General features: G+C 42.5%; 1 protein-coding gene across 10 annotated transcripts in view; it reads right to left on the bottom strand.

Moving 5' to 3' along the window:
- Positions 1–13974, bottom strand: part of RASGRP3 (RAS guanyl releasing protein 3) — a 136826-nt gene that overhangs the window by 32212 nt on the left and 90640 nt on the right. For all 10 annotated transcript variants that reach the window (XM_070069714.1, XM_008254554.4, XM_070069713.1 and 7 more), the window contains 4 exons: positions 13697–13870; positions 13228–13344; positions 9964–10239; positions 1434–1511 (listed from right to left, as the gene is read on the bottom strand). In XM_070069714.1, coding sequence (XP_069925815.1) covers positions 1434–1511; positions 9964–10239; positions 13228–13344; positions 13697–13870 — 645 coding nt within the window. The remainder of the gene's footprint in view (positions 1–1433; positions 1512–9963; positions 10240–13227; positions 13345–13696; positions 13871–13974) is intronic.

Raw genomic sequence — 13974 nt, forward strand, 5'->3', positions numbered from 1 at the left:
GCACATGTCAAATACGATGGCATTCCATTTAGAGAAGAGACAGGAAGAGATCAGGAAACATATTTTCTTTTCCTTTTTTCTTTTTAAAGTTTTATTTATTTGTTTGAAAGGCAGAGTTACAGAGAGGCAGAGGCAGAGAGAGAGAGAGAGGGCTTCCATCTGCTGGTTCACTCCCCAAATGGCCTCAATGGCTGGAGCTGGACAAATCAGAAGCCAGAAGCCAGGAGCCAGGAGTCTCCTCCAGGTCTCCCATGTGGGAGCAGGGGCCAAGCATTTGGGCCATCCTCTACTGCTTTCCCAGGCCATAGCAGAGAGCTGGATGGGAAGTGGAGCATCAGGGACCAGAACCAGCACTCATATGGGACGCTGGCACTGCATGCAGTGGCTTTACTTGCTACACCACAGTGCCAGCCCCAGGAAACATATGACAACCAATAGAAAGAGTTTCCTGGGTCTGATGAAAAGGTCTCCCAAAAGTGGCAAAAATGTATCCTGAAAACAAAGCTAAGAGAATACACAGTAGACAAAAAGCGGGATGGTGGCAAAGTACAAGTGTTGGCTTAATTCCCCCACCAACTCATTGGATGTGTGACCTGTATAAGCCACCACACTCATCAGACCTGGTGTCCTCAAAAAGTTCATAAGATAAAACATGTGATACTCTGCCAGATGTCCAACAACTGGTAGCAATTCCAGTTCCCAGAAAATGTAAGAGTGTCAAAGTGGAAATCTCATGTGTACACATGCTCTAAAGCTTCACACACCATCCTGGTTCATCACATCAGAGCTAAGCAATGAAGGAGCAGAATACAATACTCTCTCCCCTCACCTTTTTTTTTTTTTTTTTTTTTTTTTTTTTTTTAACAAAAGTTGGCTCTGCTTTAGTAGTGCTGACTTTGAAAAGTCTGGGTCCTCACTCCTCCCTTTGCCTGTTCCCAGAAGATGGACTTCATGGGTGTGGCAGGACGAAGATGCACTTATGGAACCACTGCATGCATTATTTGTAGAATGATGCCACCGGGTCAGTGAGTGCCCCATCGGGGCTAGTGTTATTCTTTTCCCCCATGCCAATGAATCAGAATCACATTAAGTATTAACAGACTTAGGGGCTACAATGCCACTAACATGCAACAGAGTTCAGCTGAACAGAGCAAGGTAGCATGAGACCTTCATAAGAAAACTGCTCTCACCTGGGTGAGCTCTCAGAGGGAGAACCACAAATAGAAGGTCAATAATAAGAAAGAATTATGTTCCTCCTCATTTTTAGCCTCTAATATGAATAAATTATTCTTAAATGATTATGGTAAAATGGAAATTATATAGATTTTTTAAGTTCTTCAATCTTTAGAACAAAAATACACCATTGCATCAGCCAATTGCTATGACAAAAAGTGATGTTTAGCATTGATCATTGGAGAGAAAACAATACCTACTGATTTTGAATTTCTAGGCTCCAGCACCAGTGATAGTTTGTAAATATCATCTTCTGTGTGATAGAGGTCCAGAGAGAGCTGCAACAAAATTAAAAGAGATAAACAATTATGCTGGATGACATATTTTTACTTACATTGTTAAAATATTTTGTAAATTGAATGCTTAAGTTCAGTGCATAATAATCTGAATGAATGCAGAGCAATAAAGACAGGGCATGAAGAGCAGAGAATGAAACTCACAAAAAAGATAATTTAATCCTGGTATGGTCATCAGCATCAACACAAATCATTGACTTAATTTCTCAACAATAATTATTAAGTAGCTCCTAAGTGCTAAATCCTGAGCTACAGATGAGGAAGACTTCATGTTTACAGGCCAAAAGCATAAAATAAGATTGTAAATGTTGCCTTAAAGGTTTCATGAAAGGACTGTGATGATAAATGGGCAATTAAGTAGATCTCTATTTATTTTAGAGCATTGAGCTAAGTCCTGGTGACACAAAATGGTATAAAACTGTTTCCTTCCCTCAAGGGCCTGAACATCTATTAGAATAAATAGGATCTGCTATGGTTTATATATATTTTTGGGTGTCCCCCAAGCTTGGTCCCCAGGATGCCCCTATGAGAGATGGTGAATCTTTGAGAGGCAGGTGGAAGGTTCTTAGATCATTGGGAGACATGCATTTGAAGGGATTGAGGGACCTCATTTGGTGACATAAACTCTTTCACATGCATTCCTGCCATGGGGTGCCACCATCTGCTACCCTCACCAGTGGCCAAATCAATGAGACCCCTCTGAATCTCAGACTTTGAACCTCCAAAACTGTGAGCTAAAGAATAACATCTTCTCTTTACAGAGTGAGCTTGCCTCTGGTATTTTGTCATAGGGATGAAAAGCTGAGCTAATACAGAATCTGAGCATTAAAGACGTATTCACACCAATAAAAGGTAGAACCTTCCTGCTGGGAAGTAAGATGCCCCACTCTAAACGTCACAGGAATCTCTCAGGGAGGCAGCAGAGTAAAGCAGGGGAGCAGAGACACTGGAGTGAGGCAGGCCTGGGTTCAAACACTGAGCCTGGCCCTGGCAAGCTCTGTAACCTTGAGCAAGTTACTCCTCTGATGCTCAGATTCTCCATTTCTTTTTTTTTTTTTTTTTTTTTTTGGACAGGCAGAGTGGATAGTGAGAGAGAGAGACAGAGAGAAAGTTCTTCCTTTGCCGTTGGTTCACCCTCCAATGGCCGCCACGGCTGGCACGCTGCAGCCGGCACACTGCATTGATCCGATGGCAGGAGCCAGGTGCTTCTTCTGGTCTCCCATGGGATGCAGGGCCCAAGCACTTGGGCCATCCTCCACTGCACTCCTGGGCCACAGCAGAGAGCTGGCCTGGAAGAGGCAACCGGGACAGAATCCGGCGCCCCAACCAGGACTAGAACCCGGTATGCCGGCGCCGCAAGGTGGAGGATTAGCCTGTTGAGCCACGGCGCCGGCCCAGATTCTCCATTTCTAAAACTGGAATTATACAGCCCCTACTGAAATGGATTTTGATCAGAATCAAATGGAATCATGCACATAAAGGACATTGCACAGGATCTGATACACAGTTAAATCTCAAGAAATGCTCTTCAGGGTTGTGGATGTCATTATTATAGTTGTTGATAATTTTATTATGATGATGATAATGCATAGGGCCAATGGTGACTGAAATAAGGACAGATTTATGGAGGCATTTGTGAACTGGAGCTAAACTGGTAAGACCTGGACAAATAAAGAGGGAGGGGACAAAGATTAGAAAGTATAAATAAAATTGTAAAGCCTTAAAATGCCTGTTCCCAATCACTTAAGACATAAGTTTGAGGTTGAAAAGAATTCCCACACAAGTCCTTCCATGCTAAGACACCTGCTGAATCACACCTTTCATCAGCAATGAAGATAACCAAGTGTTGGATCTTTTCTTTGAGCTTTTAGGCATGAAAAACAAATTTTTCCTAACATATTTTGTCAAAAAACAAAGTCTTAATGTGTAAGAGTCTGGAGTAACAGGGAAGAGAAAAGAGGCAGAAGCAAGAGAAAACTCAGAGGTAAGGAATGTTTTTCACAGATTTATTATCTTTTTTGTTCTACTTCTTTTAGAACAGAAATTGGAATCATAAAATTTAATTTTTAATAATTTATTCATTGAACAAATATCTATCAAACAGCAAATACTCCCATGTGGCAGGGATCATTCAAGTCACTGTTCTTCCAGCTACTGAACATTTTTTGAAATATTTATTTATTTATTTATTTGAAAGGTATAGTTATAGAGACAGTGTTTGTGTGAGAGAGAGAATGAGAGATCTCCCATCTGGTGGTTCACTCCCCAAATGGCCACAAGTGCCAGGGCTGGACCAGGTCAAATCCAGCAATCTAGAACTCCATCCAGGTCTCTCATGTGGGTGGCAGGGGCCCAAAGTACTGTGGTCATCTTCTACTGCTTTCCCAGTTGCATTAGTAGGGAGCTGGATTGGAAGTGGAGCAGCTGGGATTCAATTGGGCACTTTTATGGGATGCCAGTGTCACAGGCCATGGCTTAATCCACAGTGCCAAAGCACTGGCTCCTGAATAGTTTTAAATTAACAACATCAAATATCAGGTCTTCCATTGTTTTATACTGTGCTATCTAAAATTTTTTTTAAAGATTTAGTTATTTTAAAGACAGAGTTAGAGAGGGAGGGAGGGAAAAAGAGAGGGAGGGAGAGAATCCATCCCATCTGCTGGTTCACTCCCCAGATGGCCACAATGGCCAGGGCTGGGCCAGGCTGAAGACAGGAGCCAGGAGCTTCATCCAAGTCTCCTACATGGGGCAGGGACCCAAACATTGCAACCATTTTCTGCTGCTTTCCCAGGCCATTAGCAGGGAACTGGATTGGAAGTAGAGCAACAGGGACATAAATTGGGGCCCATACAGGATGCCAGTGTCACCGGTGACAGCTTTACCCACTATGCCACAATGCCATCCCCAAGGTTTGTTTTTAAACAAAACAAATTGACTTGACTATAAAATTGCCCAGGCATCATTTCAGGGGCTGAAATTCTGTGCTCACAAGGATTGCACATTGTATCCACTCTCCTGAACAGCAATCACTGGCACCTCCAGGGGCTCTGTGTTCTCATAGGAACCATCCTCCTGTTCATGACACAAAAGCGTGCAGGTGGGGTGGGGGATGCTGGCTGAGAGGCTGGTCTCACATCACTGTAGCTGCAGCTCTAGCTCCTGACTCAGCTTTAAAGTTCTGCATGACAGGGAGCCAAATCACATTCATACAGGAGCACAAGGACACGAGGAGCCTAAAAACTGTAGAATAACCCCTGATAAAAGAACTAGCATAGAACCAAACAAATCCTGAGTTTTCTCTAATTATTAAATTTATTTTATTTTGTAGTGACAACAAAGATATACTTTCCATCCCTTCATCTCTTGCATGCCTTCTCTTCCAGCATAAGGAAATTTGGGGACTGGGCATCTGACCCAGCAGTTAATGTGCAGCTATTTCTATGTTAGAATGCCTGAGTTCCAGTCTTGGCTCCACTGCTGATCCCAGCTTCCTGCTAATGCACACCTTGGGAGGCAGCAGAGGATGGCTCAAGTAGTTGGGTTCCTGCCACCCAAATGGTAGACATGGATTGAGTTCCAGGCTCTTGACTTCAGCCTGATCGGGCCCTGGCTGATGTGGGCATTTGGGGAATAAATCAATAGGTCCTTCCCTGACCCCCATCTCCCAAACAAATAAGTGAAAACTAAATTTTAAAAAGTTGAAGTAGAATGTGCAAAAGGGGCATTTTGATTCACAGTGTTTTATTTCATAAAAAGTCTTTACATATGTAATTCACTTGAGGACCTTTCTTCTTTGCACTGTTGTAAGAAAAATATGTGATGATAAACAGGATCTGAGCATCCAGGAGGCAACAGGGAGGGGTGTGGTCTGCAATGAGAAGAAGACAGCCACTCCTCAGCTACAGCAGAGGTTGTCAGCCTTTGGACCCTGAACTGCCAGATCTTTAGAACCTGGAGTTTTATATGAAATTTCCCATTTTTTAAATAAGGGTAACTAGCAACAAAGAAATTTTTAAGATTCCACATGGGACAAATAAAACACATCTGCTGTGGGCAGCTGCCCTCCATTCTGCTGGGATCCAAGCCTCCTGAAAGCAGCAGCTCATCTGTCCTTCCCAACTCTGGATCCCATTCCCAGCTGGCAGCCCCACACCGTGGACTTTATGATTTATAAAGAGAGAAACCTAAGTGACTTCTTCCTTCTGGAGTCCTTGCTGTCGGGAGCTCATCTGGACATGGCAAGCATGTAGCTTTTCCTCCTGACTCAGCGTCCACGTCTTGTGAGGAATGGCACGGGCACCTGGTGGAGCTGGGATGACAGCAGCACCAGAACATTGAGGTAGAAACCCAAGTGAGCCACACACTGAGCTGGGGAGAGGCTCTTGCAAAAGACATAGAACGGCCTTGGGTATTTCCCAGTGAAGCGGACGGATAACTGACCCAGTGATGGAAATAACAGGGTCTTCTCCAAATGTCTGTTTTCTACTTATTAGTGCTATGAACTTGGGGAAGTAAAAAAAATCTTGAGTCTCAGTCTCTTGATCTATGAAATAGGACTCATAAATAGAGCTGCCTCACAGGACTGTGGTGAAGACGAAATGAGTTGATTTGTCTCTTGGGTTTTGTTTAGAAAGCCACAGATACACAGTATGGCTTCCATTCAAGGCAGTAGCCTAATGTCACTCTGCCTATCTGTGAATATAAAGCTGCCCTCAGGGACACCTCTGCCATCTCTGCTTGCCCAGCCACAGTCTTAATCCTACCTCAGACTGCCTCTGGGCTTAGGGACCTGCCCAAAGAAGGAACTGTCCTATTTCCTACACACCCTTGTTTAACTCGAGTAGTTTACAACGGGATCTCAGGAATATTTGTTCTTACCTAACACATATTGAGTGTGGTTGTTTGACAAATATTCCCATCTACTGTCTCAGGCTGTTGCATTTATTATCCTATCCTTTCAGCAAAGACTATTGCAGATCTAGTTTTTGTGCTAGGCTCTAACTTGCCTTGAATATTTATTATAAAACAAAGCACACTTGCTCATCAAATTACCTCTACTCACCATTTTTGCAACTGTTCTTCTTTTTTTTTTTAAATATGACTGTAAAAACACAGGGGCTTTCCAGTTATTTGCATGTACTCAGAATGGTAAAAGTAACCGATAAGGCTAAAAATACTATGAAAAAGAATCAGACTGTTTCATACATCTTGAACAGAAGCATCAGATCTTAGACTCCTGGTACAATGAATTGGAATCACAATGGGAATGTCTACACCAGATCTTCCCCTAAAGGGGACAAATGCTCACCGCAGTATGGTAGAGTGGTTCTCCTTCCTTCACATGTCTGGGGCTGTCCAAGGGGGCTAAGGATAAACAATAAAAATAACAGACACAGTCCCTGCTCTCCTAGATTTTGTCCTGTAATTAACTCCTATCACTATGCATCCGTGAAGAGTAAGGGAAATACATAATGTTTAACTCTTACAGATGTAAAGTAAGTAAATTAGATGTCACCAATACACCCACATTAGACAGCCAATGTCCATGTGAGGCAAACCTTCGGAAAATCAGAACACCCTAGGCTAGGATGCATACATCTGCCATTTGCAAGCCTTTTGTCCTCTATAAATCTCAGTTTCTTCCTTTGTACAGACAGAAGGTGCAAGGATGAAGCTACACTGACTGCCCTGCCCAGGCTGCATCACTGGGCATTTGTGTGAATTTATTAGATAAATGTTTGTGAAAAGTATCATGAAAACTGTCATCAATTGCTACAGAAAGTTTAGGCACTCTTCTATAGTTTACTACACAAAGTAGGTATCTAATAACTTAAGAGTTCTTATTTTCTATCCTCCAGGGCTCTCAGTCATATCTTGGTTACCTCACTTGGGGCGATGTTTAGATGAAAACAATCAAGGCAAGCAGAACCTGACTTGGAGTCTTTGTGTAAAATGAATGCCGCTTTAAACACCATGCTGTGGACGTGCCTGCATGCATGTAGGCACTGCAACAGAGCATCCAGCTCTGACCCAATCATGCCTGTGTGTCATAAAATGGCTACTGGGCTCCAATACACACATAATGCACATCTCCACAGTCCTCAAATTGAGGAGATTAACTCCCCAGTGGTCAGGAGGAGGGAAGGTAAATCCCTGTGCTTTGACATTTCTCCTGGGTTGTTGGGAAACAAGGATGATTTTGGCTTTAAACAGAAACTGGCTTGATGCTCAACCAACAGACACAGGACTATGCTGCCGTGAGGAGTCACTGGGCCCATGCCACAGAACTGGGCTGACACTTGGTTCCTTACACTCAGGACTCCACCATTCCTTACCTCTAGAATCATAGAATCTTAGCACTGGGAAGAGGCCTCATGACTGACAAGCAAGCCCTTTGAAAAAGCCAGATTCAGGGGCTAGTTAGCAACAAGACAAAACGAAGCAACTGCAGAGGGCTGAAAGCAGGATCTCAGATCTCAGATCTAGGATCTGGGGAGTCTTCCACATTTTCCTTTAATACTTTTGAGAGGAGAGGAAATGAGAGGAGACGAGAGAAAAGAATATCTTTTCTTCCCAGCAAAGATGAGTGATTTCTCAGCTCTCAAGTTCTGATTTTACAATTACACCCTGAAATGTCTTTCAAAATCCTCTAATTTTTCTCTCTCTACTTTACATCATGTTGTTTACTGCATTTATCATTCAAAATGATTTTCCTACTCCATTATTATCCTGTATCTAGTGACACAAGATAATAATATTGTATCTAGTGATACAAGATAATAATATCCAAGTACACGTAGGTGCTCTGGGAAGTTCCGTTTGACATCACAGATGTAGCCTGGACACAGACGCTGGAAACAGAGGCCACACGTTGAGATCACTATGCAGACATCACCTGCGTCTGTGGGTTTGCAGTCTGATTGGGACTGCAGCTCTGGTCACTTGCTCATGGAAACAAATTTACATGGCAAATGTTTAATAAATGCAGGTGCTTGGATTATTATGAGTCTTTCTCCTCAATACAGAATGCCTGTGTGTTTATTATTTGTCACACTAACTCAGCTACAAGAGACCTGCATTTCAGGTCACTTCTGCTTTATACCCAGCATGCAGCTAGCATTATGGTTTATACTTAAGGGTCTGTTTTTTGGCAAACAATTATGTGCTCTAGGAACAGTTTTCCAGAAGGTCTAGGAACCAGGCTTCTATTCCAATGCAGCAGTCCTGGGGGATTTAGGCTGTCAGAGCTTAAGATGAGTTATTGGTTTCATTTTCCACACCCATAAAAGGAAAATATTCAATGCAGTGTTGCAGCCAAGCTTCAGTTGCTACGGGGTTATAAACCCAAACAGGGAAGTTGTGACCTCACTTATTGAAGCAGGGGTGAGAAACGTTGCTTATGCTTTTCCCCACAAAGAAGTAACCAGTGCAAAATGTTCTCCTTCACACACCTGTTATATCTGAAAGTTCTGAGACCTGGAGACCAGCTAAATATGTCTGCCACAAATGCCAAAATATGTGATGGCAGGTAAATCACTTTTGCTGACTCCCATCACTCCAAAGTACAACATTCACTTTATCTATTGAGTTTCTAAATATGCTTGGTACTGTGAGAGTTGTTAAGGATGTGATGCATAAGACAGGCAAACAACAACAACAACAAATCTAATGCAAGGCATGAAGTGCAAGGACAACACATGTGACAATGTGTTACAGCTGTGGAGGGGAAGACAGAATGCTCCAGAAAGATAGAGGTTATTGAATGTGAATTAGCCACATGGATGGGCAGTGGAAGAATTTTCCCCAAGAGTTTGCAAAGGCCAGGAGGCAGAAGGCAGCTTTTCATGGTGGAAAGTACAAGAAGTCCCATATCCCTCAAGGGCTGGTATAGCATGAGAGTGAGAGCACACAAGGCTGATCCAAGACTGAGTTCTGAAGAGTCTCGGATAACAGTCTGAGAACTACATCTTGGTGACTGGGGTGGGGGAGGTGGGTGGTAGGAACAGGGAGATTATTATGAGGAGGTCCTTGCCATATGTTATGTTGCAACTAAAGCAGTGCAGTGAAGATAAGGAGAAGCAGGGGATTTGAGATCACAGAGAATGAGCTGATTTGCTGGACTAGTGTGAGGAAGGGAGTGAGTGGAGAGAATGGATCTGGAGGGGCCTCTCTAAGAACTCCAGAAGTGGGAGCTCTAAAGGCAAGGCTGGGCCCCTCTGAACAAAGAATTCTTTTCCCTGAGGTTATAGTCTCCAGTCATTCTGGTTATGGGTTTGGGATTTCTTTTCCCACATTCTCTGAAATTTCTTCCCACCTACTGACCCTGAAATCATTTTTCCCCCAAAGCAAATTGCTGTCATACATCTTCCTGTGCCCCCTGGAAAGTGAGGTACAGAAGGATTATTTAACACCAACTCTGCCCCTTGGAACTCACCGTGAGCAGGTTGATCAAATCCATGTTGGGTTCTAAGTGGTGAGAGGCATTCTGCAGGGACACCAGTTCACTCAGGGTAACGGACAGCTGGTGCATTTTTACAATGTTCACTTTGTTCTCCTCCATCCAGTCTGGGAAAATGACATGGACCGCTATCAAGTCTTTCAAGTGGACTCCAAGGATGGGGATTTTGAAGCCATCGCAGTCGGCAAAGGACTTGCGGTAATTGCAGTAATTGCCATTGGAGGAGACCAGCTCTGTCATTTCATTCCAGTTCTGAGAACAGATGGAAAAGAAGAAGTTTCAAACAGCTTTCCCTTCTGCCCGCTCCCAGACCTTGCAATGTGTGGCTAGGAAATTCCTCAGCTACCAAGAGAAGTATCAATTGCACCAACATTGATGCAAGGAAATATTAACCAGGAAAAAGAAGTTAGAAAAATGTACTAGGCCTGGCTATGAGTCCGACAGCCCGTCCCAATCTTCTTCAATGGAAATAGCCTGCACCTCGGCCCACCTACAAGGAATGCTGGGGTATCAAGTGGCATCATGTATACTTGAGTATTTTGTGAAAGCATTACAATCCACAAATTCAAGCATGCAACATAGTGAAATGTCCTATTTGTTCCAAGAAAGTTGCATTTCAGATATAACTTGAAGGTTAATCTGGGACAGAATGGGGTAGGAAAATTCACACTGAGGTGTGAGATAGCTGTGGGTTTGGACTCCATGCAGACTAGAAATCACTTAACTTTCTTGGACTTTGTCATTTTCCTTTTCTATAAGAAAGAGGAGTTCAAATAATAATTTGTAAAGACACCATGGTGATTCCAAACCACTATCAGCTTTTTTCAGTTTCTTATTCTTCATAATATTTAAAAGTTGTTTTTATGGGGTGGGTGTTTGGCCTAGCAGCTAAGCCACCAGTTAAGATGCGTGCACCCCATACCTGGCTTCACTTCTCACTACAGTTCCCTGCCAATGCAAACCTTGGGAAGTAGCAATGATGTCTCAAATAATTGGGTGACAGTCAGTCATGTGGGAGACCTGGATTGTATTCCTAACTCCAAGCTTCAGCCACAGTCAGGGGTCCTCTGACAGCATTTGGGGAGGGAAACAGAAGATGGGAACTTTTTCTCTGTATCTGTCTCTTGGCCTATCAAATAAATATTAAATGTATCAAGTATTATTTATCAAATAAATATTAAATTTCTTGAAATTTTTACTTGAAACTTAGTACAAAGCTAAAAGCATATAAACCACATAATGAGTCCCATTACTCCTACAGTGAGTGCAGAGTCTGGGGTCAGTCACTCTTCTGTAGCTTACTTCCTCTTATTTACATGGACAAGTCAGGGTTGGTTGCTAAGCAACAATCAGACCTTCCTGAGAAATCCCATATCTGATCATACTACTCTTTCTCAAAGCAGCCATGTGACCCAAACAGCGGTTTCCATGCCCAGAACCAAGAAGAGGTTCTGATTTAACATCATAGTCATTCCAGTGCCCTGGTTTGGGACTGGTTTAGGAGCACAAAGTTAAGCCAATCAGTACATTGTGTGCCTTCGGACACTGGGATAGTTCCAGTGTAGATACAGGACCTGAGCTGGAACAACTGCCTACAAAGAAGGTCTTTAATTCCATGGTGACAGGGATGAAGTAAGAAGTCTTCCCTAACACCAATTTCCATGAACAAAGAAAAGTAATTTTCCTGTTGCCTGGAGACAGCCCAAGAAAGAGGGAAGCCAGTCTAATTAAAATCAACCAACCATGGTAAAAACGCTGATACTCAGAGGAAGCCAGAGCACCTGAGCCGGTCTCTGATCGGCCCACACCTGGAATCTGCTCTACCTCTGGACTTGCAAGCATGTTAAACGAGATATATTTCTTTACTGTTTAATAAACATAGAAAATTTTTTCTTTCTTTTTTATAACTTAAAACTAAGAGTCCTATTCATATAGTAAAGTAAATTTTGATAAGGGAAGCTTTTCACAAAGATGAAATGCTCCTTTTGGCTCAATAAGTATGAATGATTGATGTTGCCTGGGAATAAATACAGCAAAAGAGCTCAGTTTGGGAAAGGAACAGTGTAGTTTTAAAAATACACTTTTTTTTCTGATAAGTCAGCTGCAAGTCTGAGAATTTCTACACAAGGCTATATCTTCCTTTCCACCACAATGAACATAGAGATATGAATAGAGCAGGCACTCAATAACTTTATTTCAGAAGGGTAAGAGAGGACCTATTTCTAACCTATTCATTTTTTAAAAGATTTATTTATTTACTTGAAAGAGTTACACAGAGAGAGAAGGAGAGGCAGAGAGAGAGAGAGAGAGGTCTTCCATCCGATGGTTCACTCCCAAATAATCACAATAGCCGGAGCTGTGCTGGTCCAAAGCCAGGAGCCAGGAGCTTCTTCCAGGTCTCCCACATGGGTGCAGAGGCCCAAGGACTTGAGCTATCTTTACTGTTTCCCAGGCCATAGCAGAGAGCTGGATCAGAAGAGGAGCAGCTGGGATTTGAACCGGCGCCCATATGGAATGCCAGCACTGCAGGCGGCAGCTTTACCCACTACACCACAGTGCCGGCCCTTATCCTATTCATCTTGTGCCATATGTATATATCACAACTCCTATCCTATAGTAAGCACCAAGTAAATAGTTGTTAAAATATTTACAACTACAGTATTTTAATGGTATGCCAAAGCATTTTTGTTTTTTAATTTGAGAGGCAGAGAGTGAGACAGAATGGGAGGGAGGGAGGGAGGGAAGGAGATAGAGAGAGTGAGTATGAAAGCGAGGGCATTCTCATCTGCTAGTTCACTACCAAAATGACCACAATGGCTGGGGCCACAGCTGGGAGCTGGGACCTCAATCCAGGTATCCTACATGGATAGTAAGGACCCAATTAATTGAGCCATCAGTGCTGCCTCTCAGAGTCTGTGATAGTGGAAAGCTGGAGTCAGGAGCTAGAGCTGGCGGTCAAACCCAGGTACCCTGATGTGGGACAGCGACATCTTAATCACTAAACCAAAAGCCTGCTCTGTGAAAGCATTTTACTGATGCACTTACTTTCACCTCTGACCTATTTTTCCAGGCAGACTCAGCTAGTGTGGCTGTTCCCTCCTCCCAATTTGTGCCTCGTGTGTAATCAACCATTGGTTTCAGAGAAAAACTTTCCCATTCAGAGTAACATTTGTTAGAATACTATACCTAAACAATTTACAACGAAATTTTTAGTTGGAATTAGGAACAAATCCACTGTACCTTGGTAACTTCTGAAGAAAGATGGGAATGAGTCTCTTTGAGACGTGAAATGGAACTATGGCTGAGGCCTCCTACCACCGCCATCAGGGTATTAAAATTTTTGAGCTGAAGGAGCTTCTGCAATAAAAATGTTATCATCAATGCTTTTTATGGATTTGAACTACTCTGAAATTTCTGAACATAATTTCAATAACAAAAACCTAGGAAAAAATAACATCAATTTAAGAGGCACAAACAGAATCCATTAGAAAAAGACATCCATTATTTCACAGAAAAATAGCTGCTCTGAATTCTTCTAAGAATTCCTTTTTTAAAGCAAGCTTCTTGCATGAGAAAAGTATGATTTGTTCATTAGATATCTATGAGTAGTTTCATTGTCCAATGACTTCATCTTGTGAACACCAACTTCCCTCAATAGAATGATTGAGCACCCAGACTTCAAGAAGCCCAGTCTGGTTACCAGACATACCTTTGCAACATTGATAAACTTTGTGATCACTTCTGCCCTTTGCTGTGGGGTTGGTTTGCTGAGAACCATCAATTGGACCCACTTCGAGATGCCATTAAATAAAGCAATAGATCTCTCCAAGGTTGGGTTATTCTCCAGGCAGCCATGGATAACATAGCTTTGGTAATCAGTGAACTAATAAAGAAAGATTAAGGGATTCTGAATTACAAGGATGCTTTTTCAAAATTAATATGTTGCATAGAAGAGGTGAGATAGTATTTGTAACAACAGTGTCTTTC

This window comes from Oryctolagus cuniculus, chromosome 2 (genome assembly GCF_964237555.1).
Source record: "Oryctolagus cuniculus chromosome 2, mOryCun1.1, whole genome shotgun sequence".
NCBI lineage: Eukaryota > Metazoa > Chordata > Mammalia > Lagomorpha > Leporidae > Oryctolagus > Oryctolagus cuniculus.